The 20,318-nt window shown below is 45.3% G+C and overlaps 2 protein-coding genes across 2 annotated transcripts in view; one reads left to right on the top strand and one right to left on the bottom strand.

Annotated features, from left to right (window-relative positions):
- Nucleotides 1-3,822: 3,822 nt before the first annotated feature.
- tmem151ba (transmembrane protein 151Ba) lies at nucleotides 3,823-19,447 on the top strand. Its single transcript, XM_072446206.1, has 2 exons — nucleotides 3,823-4,117; nucleotides 18,021-19,447. Exons 1-2 carry the CDS (start codon nucleotides 4,034-4,036, stop codon nucleotides 19,425-19,427), a joined length of 1,491 nt encoding a protein of 496 aa, XP_072302307.1. The 5' UTR covers nucleotides 3,823-4,033; the 3' UTR covers nucleotides 19,428-19,447.
- Nucleotides 16,493-20,318, bottom strand: part of tcte1 (t-complex-associated-testis-expressed 1) — a 12,199-nt gene continuing 8,373 nt past the window's right edge. The window contains exon 5 of the mRNA XM_072446227.1: nucleotides 16,493-16,668. The gene's annotated coding sequence lies outside the window, so the exon portion shown is untranslated. The remainder of the gene's footprint in view (nucleotides 16,669-20,318) is intronic.

Here is a 20,318-nt window from a genome sequence, read left to right as displayed (position 1 = left end):
TTGCGGCTTTTGAGTTGCGTTTTATTTTTACAATAAAATAAAAATATTTCATCATTAAAACTGACATATTGTCAAATAAGAGAATCCTATTTTCCTATTAGACACAATTAACACTCCGCAGTGAAATGCCATAATACCAAATGGAAATCCAAACTGCAATCAGCATTCTCTAGTCTAGGGCTATGTAGGGTTTCTCAAACTGAGGTACAGGTACTCTTCATTTAGCGAGGATTATTTTCTTTGGTAGAACTAAAGCTGTTGCATTTAGGCTTACTAAACCTGAGAGCAGTATAGCCCTGCTAGACCTGGTTAAGCTACTCGGAAAGATTCATCTTTTGTTTGGTGGTCCCTTGAGTGCCACATTAAATGGGATAGAGCTTTAAAAAAAATTAAAAGAGTATTTAAAAGAATATTTAATATAAATGAAAAAACAGATTGTTTGTGGTGTGTGCTTGAGTATTATTATTATTACTCTGCATACAGGTCCATAAAAAGGCACAGACACCGAGTGCTTGTGCCTTGATATAGACAATTCTATTTACAATCAATGTATACATAATGGCACATGGACAATTAGGAAGTGATTTTATTGTATACATAGTGTATTAGATCTGTGACATAAGGAAGTATTCTGTATTCAGTATTCAGTCTTGCCGCTGCAGCTGTGAGTATGAGATGGTTTGGAGAGGCCCCCACAAGCTTTTGCTTCAGTCTAATGATTATCAAAAGCTGTTATTAAAACAGTTTTTAAAGCACAATTACTTAAATAGATGTAAAAATGTACTTTGGTAAATTACAACTCCTTTAAGAAAAAACATTTGCAACTTATTTTGCCTTCTCCAATTAACCTCTCCAACTCAGTGTAATTGCTCATTGTCTTCAACATGAGCCTGAAGCTGAGGGTGGTACCACAGGTCTGGAAGACCTCCTGTCTGGTACCTGTGCCTAAGACACCGCGCCCCAAAGACCTCAACAGCTTCAGGCCGGTGGCTCTCATGTCCCACCTGATGAAGACACTGGAGCGGCTGGTCCTGAACCACCTCCGCTCCACCGTGAGCTCAGCCATGGACCCGCTGCAGTTTGCATATCGGTCTGGCATCGGAGTGGAGGACGCCGTCATCTCCCTGCTGCACCGCTCTCTCTCTCACCTGGAAAAGCCTGGCAGCTCTGTGAGGATTCTGTTCTTCGATCTTTCCAGCGCCTTCAACACCATCCAGCCGCTGCTCCTGAGGGACAAGCTGGAGACGGCTGGTGTGGAGTATGACCTGGCAGAGTGGATCCTGGACTACCTCACAGACCGACCCCAGTTTGTGAGAGCCCGGAACTGTGTGTCTGACACTCGGACCTGCAGTGTGGGGGCGCCCCAGGGCACTGTCCTCGCGCCCTTTCTCTTTACCCTTTACACTGCAGACCTCAGACACGACACTGGCAGCTGTGTCCTGCAGAAGTTCTCTGATGACTCTGCCATCATCAGACTCATCACGGACAATGATGATGCGGAGTACAGGGGACTGGCGCAGGACTTTGTGGACTGGTGTCAGCGGAACCACCTCCTCATCAACGCGGGGAAGACCAAGGAGATGGTGGTGGATTTCTGCAGACGCCACCCCACTGCCCCCTCACCAGTGAACATCCAGGGACGGGACATTGAGAGAGTGGACTCACACAAGTACCTGGGTGTTCATCTGAACCACAAACTGGACTGGACATAACACAGACGCACTGTACAGGAAGAGCCAGAGTCGGCTCTACCTCCTGAGGAGACTCAGGTCTTTTGGAGTGACAGGGCCACTCCTGAAGACCTTCTACGACTCTGTGGTGGCATCAGCCCTCCTGTACGGTGTGGCCTGCTGGAGCAGCAGCATCACAGAGAGGGAGAGGAAGAAGCTGGACAGAGCCATTAAGAAGTCCAGCTCTGTCCTGGGCTGTGCTCTGGACTCGGTGCAGGAGGTGGGGGACAGGAGGGTCCTGGCTAGATTCACATATATGCTGGACCATGAGTCTCACCCCCTGCAGGACACTCTGTCCACTCTGGAGAGCAGCTTCAGTGAGAGACTGATCCACCCTCGATGTGTGAAGGAAAGGTTTCGCAGGTCTTTCCTTCCTGCTGCTGTCAGACTTTATAACAAACACTGTTAGTACTGAACACTCGCAATACTGACCTAACCATGTGCAATTCTGTCATATGTGCAATTGCTGTTGGAATTCATGTGCAATTTATGTGCAATTACTGTGAAAGTCATGTGCAATCTATGTGCTGTCGTGACACATATTCATGTGCAATTACTGTCGTGATCACATGCAATGGTATTTATGTATTTATTTATTTATTTATTTGTCTATGGGAGTTTTTTATTTATTTATAGGAGATCTTCTACTGAAAGTGTTTTTTCAGACGTCCTATAAGTGATCTGTTCTTCTGGATCTACCTCTGTATCTACCTGCGTTGCACCAATGAAATTTCCCCATGTGGGACAGTAAAGGAATATCTTATCTTATCTTGTCCAGGAGAGTTCCATCGTAGAAAATTAGTAAATTGTTGTCTGTCAAAGTAGCTTTTCTGTGTCCTGGTCCACCTGGCTAATGACCAGTAAATAACAAAAAGAAACCAGGGTGAATTGATCGGTTTACAAGTTGCTCTAACCAATCAGTACTTTTCTTTAGCCGAGAGGACCAGGAATGCCACAGAAAAAGTAAACTGAGACGCTAATTGTACAAGGTTTCCCCAAAAAAAAATTGTAATTTGTTAAATTATTTAGCTGTTATATAATATATATATATATATATTGCTCCATCCCAAATCTAACTCAGTTCTCATCAGTTTGTACTGAAGGAATCCCAAGTGTTTTCTTCAGTTATTCAGTTAAAATATTTAGATTATTTTGAATGATTCTGTTATTTACCTGATATATAAGGGGAAATGGGCCAGTCAGTAAAATGCTGCATTAAATAACCATCGAGGAAATGTGGTTGTATTTTATATTATGGTCTGTTCAAGAAGACGAAAGTCGTATTTTACTTTGAGTCTTCTCATTGAACTTGACTGCAGAAAAGTGTTTGATAAGTTTCACTTAATATGGATACTATTCAGAATACATGCAGTTGTTGCTTAATTAATCCACACCTACATTCTACCTCTTTTGGTGCAACTGTCTAAAAAGTGATGATCTATGCAAACTTTTTCATCATCAAAACAGCTGAAACAGATAATGTGATGTTAAGGCAACAATTATAATCAGTTTACAGTAAATATACATTTGATAGATTCAGGAGCTGTGCCCCTCCAATCTTAAATGCCCCATGTTGCCTGGTGGCCTAGTTTGCTTGACTTCACCCTGCTGAAAGTCAGGGAGCCTACCCCAGCTTAACACTGGCCCTCCATGTTAAGCACTGGTATTGACCCGGGGCTGAACATTTCCTGTCATGGGAAATCCACATCCAACTCAGTCCTTTGATTATACCCCGTGTTATTAAACGATATGCTCCGGAGGCAAGGTCAAAGGGGGAGGGCTCCCGTCCAGCCACGCCCCTCCTCCTCCTCCTCCTCCTCCTCCTCCTCCTCCTCCTCCTCCTCGCTGTTGTGATTTGCTCCAACAAGAATGTGTGTGTTTTATTTACATCCGCCGATAACGCGTGCTCGCCTTTGTCCAAACTGTCCTGTTCGGCTGCATTACTGTTCCAGAGTGGCCCCCAGAGTGGCTCCAGAGTGCCCCCAGAGTGGCTCCAGAGTGGCTCCAGGGTGGCGCCTTCGGGTTTTACTACCGCTGCAGCCAAGTAAGCAGCATCCGTGAAGGCGTCTCTCTCCTCTGCCTCCTCTGTCTCCTCTGCCTCCTTTGCCTCTGCTTTTCTGCGCGTCCTGGGAAAGACACTACGCGCAGATTCCCGTAGGCGATCGCACCTCAGCATCCACGGAGCACCGGGATGAGGCGCGCTTTATGCAGCCGGGCCATTGAGACGTGTCCGCTCGGATGATGCGTAAAGGAAACCTCGGAGCGTCTATGGAGCCCACACCATCTGAGACGGAGCCGCAACAATGTCCCCAGCCTCAGCAGCTACAGCCAGCGAGAGCAGCACCATCAGTGTCCCCAGAGAAGAGCCGGAGAGCCCCCGGGAAGAGGTGAGACATGAGTTGAACACCGCGGTGAAGTTAGTTTCACGTTGGACGTTGGACATTCGCCTCCGCAAGTAGAGCGGGAGCTTCCTCTGAGTGTGCCCCGCCTGCAGTAGCTCGACGCGGGGAACTGCGCGCTGAAGTGCCGCTTGGTACGCCAGTTAGGGACCAACTCTAAAGTACCGTTTGTTTAAAAATGTGTTGTCTTAAAAAATATCAAACGTATTTATATTTAAAAAAACAACAATATTGAGCATTAATCCAAGTTGCTAATATTAGATGCAATAGTCCTTTTGGGCTGAAAAATTAACCCTTTGTAGATTTTTTTCCCGTCAAAAATCAAGGATTCTTTTCAATAGCTCCTAAGTCAGCTGACCTAGAAAGTGAAACCCAAGTTATTATAGTAGTTGTGGTCTCCAGGTATCACGCACACCTTTTACTTTTTCAAATTAACTCTTTGTAGATTTTTAAGGAATATTTTTCGTCAAAAATCAAGGATTCTTTTCAATAGCTCCTAAGTTAGCAAACCTAGATACCAAACGCTAAGTGATTATAGTAGTTGTGGTCTCCAGGTATCACGCACACCTTTTACTTTTTCAATTTAACCCTTTGTTAATTTTTAAGGAATATTTTTCGTCAAAAAACAAGGATTCTTTTCAATAGCTCCTAAGTTAGCAAACCTAGATAGTAAAAGCTAAGTGATTATAGTAGTTGTGGTCTCCAGGTATCACGCACACCTTTTACTTTTTCAAATTAACCCTTTGTAGATTTTTAAGGAATATTTTTCGTCAAAAAACAAGGATTCTTTTCAATAGCTTCTAAATCAGCTGACCTAGAAAGTCAAACCCAAGTTATTATAATAGTAGGCGAAATAAGAACAAAATAGGGACAAAACAGGAACAAAACGGGACGGCAAAATAGGCACAATACAGGATCAGAACAGAGCAGGAACAAAACAAAAAGAAGCCAAGAAGGAACTAAACAGCAGAGGGGGGCGTGCCCAAGCCGCTGCGGACCACCACAGGAGACCTGCAATATTACCAGTGGAATAGTAGAAAAAGCTTCAGTTGTAGTCATCTGGACTCAGTTTGAAAAAATAGACGTTTCGACTCTCATCCAAGAGTCATTGTCAATAAAAGAATTTAGATCGAGAACTCCGATATTAATACTGTTCTGTGGTAAGACCCACCCATTGGGCGGAGCCTTCCTGAAGTAGAAAGAGTTGTTTGTTTCAACAGAAACTCCCCCCTTGTATCTACCGAGCTAGCCTATTCAGAATCTTAATGGGCTATTAGAATCCTCTTTGTCTTTGTGAGACCCTGGCTCAACCACCCTGAGTACCTGATTAGCATCGGGATGTCCTTGTCCTGGTCCTCTACCTTTCCAGGGGTTCAGTAACCCATTATAAATAACAGGAAGATTAAACCTTAGCCCTCCATTTCTGTTTAAAGAAGGTCTTTCTTTTTTAACAAAAATAGCTTCCTTGACTCCTCTTTCAAACCATCTTTTCTCCCTGCTTAAAACCTTCACATCACCGTCTTCAAACGAGTGATTAGAGGCTTCAAGATGGAGATGCACGGCACTCTGAGGTCCTGAACTTGTATTTCTTCTGTGCTGATAAAGCCTCTTGTGTAGAGGCTGTTTTGTCTCACCTATGTACCGTTCTTTACAGCTTTCTTCACTGCATTGGATCGAATAAACTACATTGCTCTGTTTTTGAGTCGGCAACTTGTCCTTAGGGTGAACCAGTTTTTGTCTTAAAGTGTTTCCTGGTTTAAAATAAACAGGGACTTTGTGTTGTCTAAAAATTCTCTGCAGTTTTTCCGACAGGCCAGACACATAAGGGATAGAAACATGTTGGACATCTGTCTGAACACCACTTACTTTCAATTCCGGGGACAATTTTACAGACAGATTCATGGCTGTGCCATGGGCTCGCCCGTCTCTCCCATAGTGGCCAACCTGTACATGGAGCACTTTGAGAAGAAGGCACTGTCCTCATTCTCAGGCATAGCCCCAAAACTGTGGCTCCGCTATGTCGATGATACTTTTGTAACAATTAAGAAACAAGAGCTGGAAACCTTCTCTGATCACATCAATGCTGTGGACCCACATATCAGGTTTACAAGAGAAGACGCTAAGGAGAATCGCTTGGCCTTTCTTGATTGTTCCACGATCAGAGGAGAGGACGGGAAACTCCAAATAGAAGTATATAGGAAACCTACACACACAGACCAGTATCTGCTCTTTGGTTCCAACCACCCACTACAGCACAAGCTGGGTGTGATCAGAACCTTACAACACAGAGCTCAAGGTGTGCCCACCAGCTCAGAGGGCAAGAAGAAAGAGGAAAAACATGTCCGAAATGCCCTCTCAGCCTGTGGTTACCCCGCTTGGGCCCTCAACAGAGTGAAGAGAACCAAAAAGCAGGACAAAAGGGAAACTGAACAGAGAATCAAGGGTGTTTCTATCCCTTATGTGTCTGGCCTGTCGGAAAAACTGCAGAGATTTTTTAGACAACACGAAGTCCCTGTTTATTTTAAACCAGGAAACACTTTAAGACAAAAACTGGTTCACCCTAAGGACAAGTTGCCGACTCAAAAACAGAGCAATGTAGTTTATTCGATCCAATGCAGTGAAGAAAGCTGTAAAGAACGGTACATAGGTGAGACTAAACAGCCTCTACACAAGAGGCTTTATCAGCACAGAAGAAATACAAGTTCAGGACCTCAGAGTGCCGTGCATCTCCATCTTGAAGCCTCTAATCACTCGTTTGAAGACGGTGATGTGAAGGTTTTAAGCAGGGAGAAAAGATGGTTTGAAAGAGGAGTCAAGGAAGCTATTTTTGTTAAAAAAGAAAGACCTTCTTTAAACAGAAATGGAGGGCTAAGGTTTAATCTTCCTGTTATTTATAATGGGTTACTGAACCCCTGGAAAGGTAGAGGACCAGGACAAGGACATCCCGATGCTAATCAGGTACTCAGGGTGGTTGAGCCAGGGTCTCACAAAGACAAAGAGGATTCTAATAGCCCATTAAGATTCTGAATAGGCTAGCTCGGTAGATACAAGGGGGGAGTTTCTGTTGAAACAAACAACTCTTTCTACTTCAGGAAGGCTCCGCCCAATGGGTGGGTCTTACCACAGAACAGTATTAATATCGGAGTTCTCGATCTAAATTCTTTTATTGACAATGACTCTTGGATGAGAGTCGAAACGTCTATTTTTTCAAACTGAGTCCAGATGACTACAACTGAAGCTTTTTCTACTATGGAACACGCCTGGACGAATGAGGGATTACACCGACACATTACCAGTGGAATTACTACATTCAATCGAAACTGATCAAAATAAATTCTCGGCACATACCGGGCATGGTTGACAGAGTAGCACACGATACTTCCTTAGCTGCTCAATGGGATCGCTCCACACCACAGGCTGCATCCAAACTGAGTGGACCAGCGCATGCAACGTTGGCCAGCTGTTGCCGCACAACAGCGCCTTCGCCGCAATCTGCGGCACGTGGTCATGGACAAGGCGTTAAAAGCCAAACGGGTGTACTTGACCGGTGTATCTGGGGCAAACCGGGATTTAGGAGCGTTGAAACTGAATGACTGAGGAGAATTGGGAGTTCATTACCTGCTAGGTGATTTGCCAGAGCCCCGGACTGGATTATGGGTGCCTGTGGCACTGCAGCAGCACTACCGGAAGAATTTAATTCATGAATTTGTGAAATGAATCGAAGCCGCGGGATTGTCATTACCTGGAATGGAGGACGGAGTGGCCAACAACCAAGGCCCAGAAGAGCGTGTGGGTGAAACGAGAGGCGGATGAGGAGGGCGCGCTTAAAGTGTCTGCCAGCTGAGCGCCACGGAGCGGCAGGTAAGTGTACCCTCAGCACAGGCCTCTACAGCCCATATTGCCACATTCCACCCCCCCCGAAATGCATCGTCGCCCCGACGATGAAACACAACTTAACACCAAGGCCTAAAAACTACTTGTGTCAGCCTGGAGGATGACACAGGAGCACCTTGGCCGGATGGTTGTTCAACTAGGGACCTTGGAATACGGTGGGGATTTAGGTATTGGCCAGCGGTCGTGCGAGTGGACCGGCGTACAGATGCCTCGCTGAAGCCAGGATTGGCCACAGCGTCAATTGCTGGCGGAGCCTGGTCAGTGACCACGGTGGGGAGAGCAACTAATGGTTCTTGAGCACTCGGCACGTGTAATGGGACGTGGGAGGAGTTTTGGGGCACAACTGTTGGCTGCCGCACCGGCGGCTGTAAAAACAAATCATCCTCAAATGACTGTTCATCTTCTACGATTGGTGCTACAGGTGCATCCGGAGGATTCACACCAGAGACAGTGGCAGGGGAGTCACTGCAAAGCAGGGCCTTCAACGGGGATCGGTGGACCCTTTTTACCTTGGTTTGTTGATCCACAGGAGCCACCGTGTACACCACACCATCTTCCCTTGGGGCTTGCAGGACAACATAGGTTGAGGACCCCACAGGTCTTGGGTCTTCCGACAACCCCTAGCACTGTAATCGCGAAGTAGCACCAGCTGGCCTTCCTTAAATGGCACATCTATGACCCGTTGGTCATGATTTGCCTTTCTGCGTGAGGCCGCCAGACGCAATCTTTCTCTTGCCCCGTTGAAAGCCACCTGAAGACGCGTCTGGTGCTCTTTTCACCCACTGTTACGAACCTAGGGATTCTGTAGGGGTGTCAGCTCCCTGGGCAGTGGGAGTCAGCACCCTCTCCTGGTTGCCAGGTGATTCTCTCCACTGCAGGTCCCTCCTAACACACCTTAGGATCGTTTGGCTTGAGTGGAGCCAGCCTGGATATAAGGGAGGCTGGTGGGAGCAGTCTCTCTCTCTCTCGCCACGCCCCAAGACTGGTTGCTGTACTGTGTGGCAGCACAGTTTAATTCTGTTTATTTTTGCACATTTTCATTGCAACGATACATATCACACTACACTTATTTAGTTGCCATCTACACAGATACATTAGTTTCTTTTGCAGGGCCTGATTATTTATTGCCCAAACATCAGGAAGAATGGAGACTCACCAGTGGACTGGTGGAGAGTGGTGTTATATGCGTAGAGCACCTGGGGTAAGCAACCACTCCAGTCCCTCTTACGGGATGCAGGAAGAGCACGCAACATATTGTGAAGTGTTCGATTGAACCGCTCACACTGCCCATTTCCTGCTGGGTGGTACGGAGTAAGATAAGACAAGATAAGATATTCCTTTATTGTCCCACATGGGGAAATTTCATTGATGCAACGCAGGTAGATACAGAGGTAGATACAGAAGAAAAGAACAGATCACTTATAGGAAGTTTGAAAAACACTTTCAGTAGAAGATCTCTTATAAACAAAAACTCCCATTACCAAACAAGGGATGGAGGGGAAAAATAATAAAGATAAAAATAAATACATAAATACCATTGCATGTGATCACGACAGTAATTGCACATGAATATGTGTCACGACGGCACATATTGCACATATGACGGAATTGCACATTGTTAAGTCAGTATTGTGAGCGTTCAGGACTAACAGTGTTTGTTATAAAGTCTGATAGCAGCAGGAAGGAAAGGCCTGCGAAACCTTTCCTTCACACAGCGAGGGTGCATCAGTCTCTCACTGAAGCTGCTCTCCAGAGCGGACTGCAGGGGGTGGCACTCATGGTCAAGCATAGATGTGAATCCAGCCAGGACCCTTCTGTCCCCCACCTCCTGCACCGAGTCCAGAGCGCAGCCCAGGACTGAGCTGGACTTCTTGATGACTTTGTCCAGCCTCCTCCTCTCCCTCTCTGCGATGCTGCTGCTCCAGCAGGCCACACCGTACAGGAGGGCTGATGCCACCACAGAGTCATAGAAGGTCTTCAGGAGTGGCACTGTCACTCCAAAAGACCTGAGTCTCCTCAGGAGGTAGAGCCGACTCTGGCTCTTCCTGTACAGTGCTTCTGTGTTATGAGTCCAGTCCAGTTTGTGGTTCAGATGAACACCCAGGTACTTGTATGAGTCCACTCTCTCAATGTCCCTTCCCTGGTAAGGGGGCAGTGGGGTTGCGTCTGCGTAAATCCACCACCATCTCCTTGGTCTTCCCCGCGTTGATGAGGAGGTGGTTCCGCTGACACCAGTCCACAAAGTACTGCGCCAGTCCCCTGTACTCTGCATCATCGTCGTCCGTGATGAGTCCGATGATGGCAGAGTCATCAGAGAACTTCTGCAGTGTCGTGTCTGAAGTCTGCAGTGTAAAGGGTGAAGAGAAAGGGCGCGAGGACAGTGCCCTGGGGCGCCCCCACACTGCAGGTCCGAGTGTCAGACACACAGTCCCGTGCTCTCACAAACTGGGGTTGGTCCGTGAGGTAGTCCAGGATCCACTCTGCCAGGTCATACTCCACACCAGCCGTCTCCAGCTTGTCCCTCAGGAGCAGCGGCTGGATGGTGTTGAAGGGGCTGGAAAGATCGAAGAACAGGATCCTCACAGAGCTGCCAGGCTTTTCCAGGTGAGAGAGCGGTGCAGCAGGGAGATGATGGCGTCCTCCACTCCAATGCCAGGCCGGTATGCAAACTGCAGCGGGTCCATGACTGAGCTCACGGTGGAGCGGAGGTGGTCCAGGACCAGCCGCTCCAGTGTCTTCATCAGATGGGACGTGAGAGCCACCGGCCTGAAGCTGTTGAGGTCTTTGGCGCGTGGTGTCTTGGGCACAGGTACCAGACAGGAGGTCTTCCAGACCTGTGTTACCACCCTCAGCTTCAGGCTCATGTTGAAGACATGCTCCATATCTCCACACAGTTCATCTGCGCAGGACTTAAGGAGCCTGGGGCTGATGCCGTCAGGTCCTGCTGCCTTCCTCACTTTAATCCTCTTCAGCTCACTCCTCACCTGTGCTGCTGTGACAGTCAGTGGTTGGCAGGGGGACTGTGTGCTGGGGGGATGGGTGAGTCCAGGAGAAGTGGGGAGCTGATGCTCCGGGGCGGAGAAATGAAGAGGAACGGATGCAGGGTATTGTCCAGCTGTGGAAGAGGGAGCATGCAGCTGTGCAGGGGGAGGGGCGGGTGACCAATCAAATCTCAAGAAGTGAGCATTTAAATCATTCACCCACTGTAGATCCCCCTCTGTCTGGGCAGGGGGGATTTTGAAGCCAGAGATGGTTTTCAGGCTTCTCCACACTCCCTGAATGTTCTTCTGCTGCAGCTGCTCCTCCATCCTCCTCTTGTAGCCGGCTTCAGCCTGCCTGATCTTCCTCCTCAGCTCCTTCTGCACAGTCCTCAGCTCCTCCTGACCTGAAGGCTCTCTTCTTCTCCTTCAGCAGAGCCTTCAGTTCACGGGTAATCCATGGCTTGTTGTTTGGAAAACACCGCACCGTCCGGGAGGGAACAATGTTCTCAAAACAGAAGTTGATGTAGTCCGTGATGCACTCTCTGATGGTGTTGATGTCCTCCCCATGGCCGTAAAGCTCAGTCCAGACAGTGGTGCTGAAGCAGTCCCTCAGAGCCTCCTCGCTCTCAGCAGACCACATCCTCACCACCCGGGACACCACAGGCTGCCTGCGCATGATGGGTTCATACACAGGCCTCAGATGTACAAGGTTGTGGTCCGAGCTGCCCAGGGGAGGGAGGGGGGAAGAAGAATAAGCCTCTTTGGTGTTGGCAAAAAACAAGTCCAATGTTCTATTGTTTCTGGTGGGGCAGGTGACATACTGGGTGTATGTTGGTAGAACAGAAGAGGGAGAAGCGTGGTTAAAGTCACCAGAGATGAGGAAGAGAGCCTGTAGATGCTGTGTTTGCAGCCTACAAGTGCAGGAGAGCAGTGCTTCACAAGCATCTTCAGCATTGGCAGACGGGGCCACATAGACTACGATCAAAATCACATGCGAGAACTCCCGGGGCAGATAATATGGCCTCATGCCAATAGCCAATAGTTCAATATCCGAAACTTTGTAATCTCATACAGCTTACACAACTGCTGGATGAGAGTGCTCTCAAAGTTTCGTCCCTGGTCCGAGTGTATGCGTGCCAGCACACCAAACTTTGCAAACCACTCTGTGACTTGCGCCACAGTGGAAGCGTGCTTGTTGCGGGTTGGAACTACAAGTGTGTATTTGCTAAAAACGTCAGTCATGACCAGCACGTTTTCCAGATCAGTGGAGGTCTGCTCTAACAGGGTAAAGTCGATAGCAAGGATCTCGTTTGGCTGTGAAGCCAGTAAGTGGCCCATAAAGGCGTGAGGAACCGATTGGTTGTCCTTTGCATGCTGACATCTCTCGCAAGCCTGGCACCATTGGGCTACCTCCCGTGACATACCTGGCCAATAGCACCGGGAACACAGCAAGGCCAGAGTCCTCTCTATTCCTTGGTGTCCATGCTCCTGATGGACCTGGGTGAGGACATTCTGGACCAAGGCTTTAGGCAGAAGGAGTTGATACACAGCCCCACCACCGTCAGGACGAAACACCTGCCGATACAGCAGCCCCTCTAACTCTACCAGGCGGTCCCACAGGGCCAGCACTAAGAGGGCAGTCGAAGAGAGGGCTCGTCGCTCTTCACGAGTAGGCTGTCGATTTTGTTGCCAAAAGGTCAGGATCTCCTGTATGGCGGGGTCAGACTGCTGAAGCTCGCGGAGGTCAGCAGGGGCAACTTGCGGTAGAAAAGTCACAAGGGACTGTGTTGCCTGTGTAACCATTCCTTGTAGGGCTTGTTTTAACTGCCCAGGCAGGCATGTGCCCCAAGTTCCCGGTGCCACTTCCTGTAAGGAAGTGCCAGGCTGGCGAGACAAAGTGTCAGCATTTTGGTTACACTTACCAGAACGATATTTTAATTCAAAATCAAAAGAGGCCAACTGGGCGGCCCAGCGCTGCTCAACAGCTCCCAGTGTGTCTGAGGAGGGATGACTCAGGGGATTGTTGTCCATATAGATCACGCATTTGTGTCCTAGCAGTTACTCCCTGAATTTCTCAGTCAGGGCCCACTTAAGGGCCAACAACTCTAGCTTCATGGAGCTGTAGTTGGACATGTTGCGCTCAGTCGGGCGCAGGCCTCGACTGGCGTACGCAAGAGGTCGCACCTTCCCTTCCTGGTCCTGGGAGAGCACTGCCCCCAATCCAGCATGACTTGCACCAACCTCCAGAATGAATGGGAGGGAGAAGTCAGCGTAGGCAAAGTACCGGGGCCGTGGTGAGCTTGGCTTTTAAGGCCTCAAAGCTCTGCTGACATTCTGTGGTCCAGGGTCCAGTAGCACAGGCCGTTTCCTTGACCGTTTACCAGTCAGTTCAGCAACTCTACGGTGTTTGCTAACTGCTAAAATAATCCTTGATTTTTGGCGGAAAACATTCCTTAAAATTCAAAAAGGGTTAAATTGAAAAAGTAAAAGGTGTTACCTGGAGACTCAATCTACTATAATAACTTGGGTTTGACTTTCTAGGTCAGCTGACTTAGGAGCTATTGAAAAGAATCCTTTTCTTTTGACAAAAAATATTCCTTAAAAATCTACAAAGGGTTAATTTGAAAAAGTAAAAGGTGTGCGTGATACCTGGAGACCACAACTACTATAATCACTTGGGTTTGACTTTCTAGGTCAGCTGACTTAGGAGCTATTGAAAAGAATCCTTGTTTTTTGACGAAAAATATTCCTTAAAAATCTATAAAGGGTTAAATTGAAAAAGTAAAAGGTGTGTGTGATACCTGGAGACCACAACTACTATAATCACTTAGCTTTTACTATCTAGGTTTGCTAACTTAGGAGCTATTGAAAAGAATCCTTGTTTTTTGAAGAAAAATATTCCTTAAAAATCTATAAAGGGTTAATTTGAAAAAGTAAAAGGTGTGCGTGATACCTGGAGACCACAACTACTATAATCACTTGGGTTTGACTTTCTAGGTCAGCTGACTTAGGAGCTATTGAAAAGAATCCTTGTTTTTTGACGAAAAATATTCCTTAAAAATCTATAAAGGGTTAAATTGAAAAAGTAAAAGGTGTGCGTGATACCTGGAGACCACAACTACTATAATCACTTAGCTTTTACTATCTAGGTTTGCTAACTTAGGAGCTATTGAAAAGAATCCTTGTTTTTTGAAGAAAAATATTCCTTAAAAATCTATAAAGGGTTAAATTGAAAAAGTAAAAGGTGTGCGTTATACCTGGAGACCACAACTACTATAATCACTTGGGTTTGACTTTCTAGGTCAGCTGACTTAGGAGCTATTGAAGAGAATCCTTGATTTTTGACAAAAAATATTCCTTAAAAATCAACAAAGGATCAATTTGAAAAAGTAAAAGGTGTGCGTGATACCTGGACACTCAATTTACTATAATAACTTGGGGTTGACTTTCTAGGTTACCCGATTTAGGAGCTATTGAAAAGAATCCTTGATTTTTGACGAAAAATATTCCTTTAAAATCTACAAAGGGTTAATTTGAAAAAGTAAAAGGTGTGCGTGATACCTGGAGAGCACAACTACTATAATCACTTAGCATTTACGATCTAGGTTTGCTAACTTAGGAGCTATTGAAAAGAATCCTTGTTTTTTGACGAAAAATATTCCTTAAAAATCTACAAAGGGTTATTTTGAAAAAGTAAAAGGTGTGCGTGATACCTGGAGACCACAACTACTATAATCACTTGGGTTTGACTTTCTAGGTCAGCTGACTTAGGAGCTATTGTAAAGAATCCTTGTTTTTTGACTAAAAATATTCTTTAAAAATCTACAAAGGGTTAATTTTTTAGCCCAAAAGGACTATGACATCTAGGATTAGCAACTTGGATTCATGCTCAATGTTGTTGTTTTTTTTGTTTTTTTTATAAATATGTTTATATTTTTTAAGATAACAAACGGTACTTTAGAGACGGTCCCTAACTGGCGTACCAAGCGGCACTTCAGCGCGCAGCTCCCTGTGTCGAGCTACTGCAGGCGGGGCACACTCAGAGGAAGCTCCCGCTCTAGTTGCGGAGGCGAATGTCCAACGTCCAACGTGAAACTAACTTCACCGCGGTGAGGTGAACTTTGAAATAAATATTATGTTACAGTCACTTATTTGAGTTTGACCATTGCACCACCAAAACATGTTGTTGCATTCACACGTCTTTTAAACATGTTTACATGAGAATGAAAGTCAAGAGAAGCTCTTTTGTGTTTCTTTAACTGGACGTTTGCTATTCCTTTGTTACAAAGTGTTTGTATTTACATTTGTGCAATGTTAATGACATTAATTTGTCTTTTCAAACTTGTCGACTCTCCATTGTTGCCAGCAGAGGACTTTATTGACAACTAATCTAATCCAAAATAAGTGGGGCAATTTGGCCCTAGCAAATAATCAATTCATGAATATTTTGAAAATAATAGTACTACATTACACTATGCAACTATGGATCACAACATTTGCTGGGTGGAAATATTTATAATTAATATTTTTAAACGTTTTGGAAACAAAACAAAGAACAAGACACAGAGAGCAAAAAGAAAATGAAAAATACAAGTGGCACAAAACATTCACTGAAATAAATAAACAACTTGACAAACATAAAAGTTCACTTAGTCCAAAGTCTATCAAAGAAGCCTAACCCTAACCCAATTTTAAAATTAATAAATATTTATATTTATAAATATTTTCAAAGTTTTGAATGTCAGTTATAATTTCAGTCAGTTAAGTTAAATGCCTAAAAGCAGCACCAAAGTTAACCGACACTTTCCTTGATGCAGAAAGACCCGTTACATAAAAAATCTCTTGTGTAACTTGTTCATTATTCATAAGTTGTAGGACCATGTTTTTTCAATGCCATAATCTGAAGCATATTTATAGCCAGTATTTGGTTTGTGGGTGGGGCTCATATTCTACTGTGATATGGTGATGAAAGGAAAGAGAAATACAGATTGTACTCATATTTGCAATAAAAACTATTACGGTAGCTACCAACAAAACTATGTATCAAGCCTAATTTTGCCTACATATAGTTCAAGTCAGCCGAATTAATGGCTTAAAATGACCTCGCAGTTCTACAGTGATGCAGGGGTTTTCATTCACTCCTTACAAAATATAATAACTAATAATATGCATAATAATGTATCTATAATAATAGTGGTAATAATAGCTGTAATTAGAGGTGGGAAGATATTGTGAGAGTCGTCCTGAAGATGATGCAGAATGTTTATATTTGCTCTGTAAGTGTATTGTAAAAAATAATGTTAATATTCATATGGTATAAGCAATTTTTCTGCTCTTTCGTGGGTAATTTTCACACCTGTTTTCTGTTAGTCAGTATATTGTTATTGGGACATACTCCACAATTTCTATAGCTTTGAACAGAATTTAGTATAAGACTTCTATTATATCAGGATAGACTAGAATACATTCATAGCTTCTTCTCCAGACTTCCTTCCTGCTGCTAAAACACAGTGAATTACATGTAATATTATATTGCCAAAGCTTCTATCAGTGGGTTAATGCTCTTCCTCCTGCACCAGGTTGGTCTCAATGGGGAATTTGTGTGCTAATCCATCTGCTCTGCAGGGTGTAGTCTTTGGTTGGTAAGGCACCAGCGCCCTGTGGCTGAGGTGGGGGAGATAATTGGGATGAAAACATTTATTATTTATGCTGCCTGTCCCCTGAACAGAGCAGTTCAATTCAGTACTTTCCGTGTACTTCCAATGGTTGACTTGACAAACAAACCCAACCACATGTCACATGATACTTTTGTTGTCTTTTTATAAATTATTTATTCACATCTTATCGTTTTATTCTGTGTTTTGTGAAGCACTTTGTGACTTCTGTCTGTGAAAGGTGCTATACAAATAAAATTTACTTACTTACCTACTTACTTACTTACTTACATGGACCAATTTTTTCCAATCATGCAACAAACTTATTTGTTTTTGTGTTTGTTTAATTGTAGCTTTTGTCTGACGCTTTCTCTATCAATTGGGCATGTACATGATTTTGTGGCGTACACGTGCTAATGTTGTTTACCCAAACACGGGCTGCACACACAAGTGATAAAACACCAATTGTTATCTTGTCGATTCATAATGTTTGCTTACAATTCCTAAAAAAGGCATTTGCTAAATGAACTCATTGCATATTCTTGCATAACACTACAGCCCTCAGATTGTCGTCATGCTGTGCTAATTTTCTGGAGTTAATTTGGCATTAGTACGTAGTCTACCATGCGTGCCAGGTTTAGGCTCCCTGCCAGGGTTAGAGCCGTGATCCCAGGAGGTGTGATGTGTTTGATTCACGCTCTGGGCTGGAGTCTGCCCTGAGGTGATAAAGGATGGCACCAACCGGCTGTAGGCTCCACTGAGCAAACCATCTCCTTTTTCTGCAAGGCTTCATAGCAAATGTGGGCAGCAGACCTAGTATTTTACTTCACTTACCCATGAATGAAAACATACTTATTAGTTGACAAATTAATGCTTTTACTTAAAATGTTGGCGCCCTTTAGACAAAAAGGATTGTATACACTTTTTAAACATCTTCACCTTGCATAGATATTCAAATGATTTGCTGGTCAGATAATTACTGTAGAATTATTTGCAATTATTGCAAATGTATATATTTCTTATTTTTTGTTTTTTTCGAGTGACGGAAACACATTCTGACGCTGCGGCCTTCCCCAAACAGCAGGCATATGTGCAATCCTCTCTAAATTTTCAGATTACTGCCCACACAGCCTGAGACAAGCAGCTCATGTATAAAGAATGATAGAGCACTTAAAATGTCGAATATTTCTGTAAATATTTCATATGCGCACGGCACTGCCTTTGAACTGTTTCCAAGTTTATCCCCAAGGTGCTTGGTTTCTCTCAGTTCATAAATAAGCTGCTCAGTTAAAGGTGTTAAAGCGATGTGTTTCATTAGCATCCTATTCCCAGAGCTCATGTGTTGTGTTGTGTTGTGTGCAGCAGCGGCCGGTGAAGCAGTCCCTGTCCAAGTGTCTGTGTCAAGAAAGTCACTGGAAGTGCCTGCTACTGTCCCTGCTCATGTACGCCTGTGTGGGGGTCATGGCCTGGTGCCAGCTCACCACAGTCACACGCCTCTCCTTCGACAGCGCCTACAAGGGCAAGTCCATGATGTACCACGACAGCCCCTGCTCCAACGGATACATCTACATCCCCCTGGCCTTCCTGGTCATGCTCTATGTGGTGTACCTGGTGGAGTGCTGGCACTGCCAAATCCGGAACGAGCTGCAGTACAAGGTGGATGTGGACAATGTGACCGAGCGCATCCAGAGGATGCAGCAGGCCACCCCCTGTATTTGGTGGAAGGCCATCAGTTACCACTATGTACGCAGGACCCGACAGGTGACCCGCTACCGCAATGGAGACGCCTACACCACCACGCAGGTCTACCACGAGAGGGTCAACACCCATGTGGCAGAGGCAGAGTACGACTATGGAAACTGTGGGGTAAAAGACATCTCCAAGACGTTGCTGGGCCTGGAGAACTTCCCCATCACACGACTGAGGTTCACCAAGTGCTTCAGCTTTGCTAATGTGGAGTCAGAGAACTCATATCTCACACAGAGGGCTCGCTTCTTCACTGAGAACGAGGGTCTAGATGACTATATGGAGGCACGAGAGGGCATGCACCTGAAGAACGTGGACTTTAGGGAGTATATGATCGCCTATTCAGACCCCACCCACCTCCCATGGTACGCCACTCACTCCACCTTCTGGGTGGCAGCTGCCCTGACCCTGTCCTGGCCCTTGAGGGTGCTGATGGAGTACTGGACAGTCTGCGCACACTACCACGTGGAGAAGCTCTTTGGCTTTGACTATGTCCCCAGCTTGCCCTCAGAGGAAAGGCCATACTGCAGGCAGATCCCGCGGGTCAACACCTTTGACAGCACAGAGCTGGAGTGGCACATCCGCTCCAACCAGCAGCTGGTGCCCAGTTACTCGGAGGCTGTGCTCATGGACCTGTCCCAGCTGTCCGAGGGAGGCTACAGTAGTTACAGACAAAGCTGTGAGCGGTGCCAGCGCGCCGTCAGCAGCTCCTCCATCTTCTCCCGCAGTGCCCTCAGCATCTGCACCACTCCCCGTCTGCCCTTCAGCTCCAGCCGTCTGTCTCTGAGCCGACTCCACAGCTCCAGGAGGAGCTGTCTGTGGAGGAGCAGCGGTAGTCTGAACCAGGCCTGTCCCACAGAGAACACTCGTCTGTCAGGGCCCACTCCTCGAGCGGAAAGCCCCCCAGAATACCAGGACGCACTCTACTTCCCTGTGCTCATAGTGCACCGCAATGAAGGCTGCCTCAACCACGACCATCGCTCCCTGCACAGGAACGGCTCCTGTGTGGAGACTTCACTATGACCCACGCCCAAGAAGGGACAATTACAGTAAGAAATCAGGTGTTTCTCAAATTTACAGTCTGGGATATCTTTATGAGTCTCATATATGTTGGATCCAAACATTTTAAGAGTTTCTGTGATTAATAAGGAAGATAAAATAGTGCTTGTTTCAGCAAAATTACACAAAGCAGCGTTTCTTCTTTTTATAAAAGTAAATCATGCAATCAAACAAACTTCTGCTCTGTAAATGTTTCTAAATGAGCCTGAGGTAATTCCCTCAAAGGAGAACACACTTTTGATAAAAATGAACATGTGATACAGCAGCTTTGTTGCAATGACATTATACTTCCTGACTTTCTAAAAATAGACACAGAGACTATGAATAATTGAGTGCAGGGGGCTAAAGGACACAAACTTCCTACTGAATCTGCAATCCTGCAAATTCTGTATTTAAAACTGTGGATTTCCTTATTTGTATTTAATGTTTTGTATTTTGGTTATTTTATCAATATTTTTTGTAATCAGCTTACCTCTTTATTTCAGTGCCTTCTCTGAACTATAGCAAACATTAGGATCCAAGCATTTAACTACTGGTAAATCACTAAACTGCAGTTGGGACTTGTCCTGTTTCCATTGAACAAATGCTCCATTTGTGAGTCTTTTAGCTGGATGTGGTCTGCTGCTGATGTGAATCAGGGAGAGCGGGCCATCAAAGACGCCCAAAATAGAAGAAGGCCTGGATTCACTACTGATATTGTCACATGGAATAATATGAAACTATAGTGACTAGGGCTGCAGAATAAAGAAAAAAAAAGCTATCACCTATAATATGTGATGGACATAATGAATGTGAAATGTGAAATTTAATTTGAGTAAACACAGATGAAACACAGTGAATTGTTTGCATTCATAA

The sequence above is a fragment of the Eucyclogobius newberryi genome, unplaced genomic scaffold (assembly GCF_026437365.1).
Source record: "Eucyclogobius newberryi isolate DKJ021-1_F unplaced genomic scaffold, fEucNew1.0.hap1 SCAF_1, whole genome shotgun sequence".
Taxonomy (NCBI): Eukaryota; Metazoa; Chordata; class Actinopteri; order Gobiiformes; family Gobiidae; genus Eucyclogobius; species Eucyclogobius newberryi.
The sequence above is the reverse complement of the archived record's forward strand: the minus strand, read 5'-3'. Positions and strand labels throughout refer to the sequence as shown.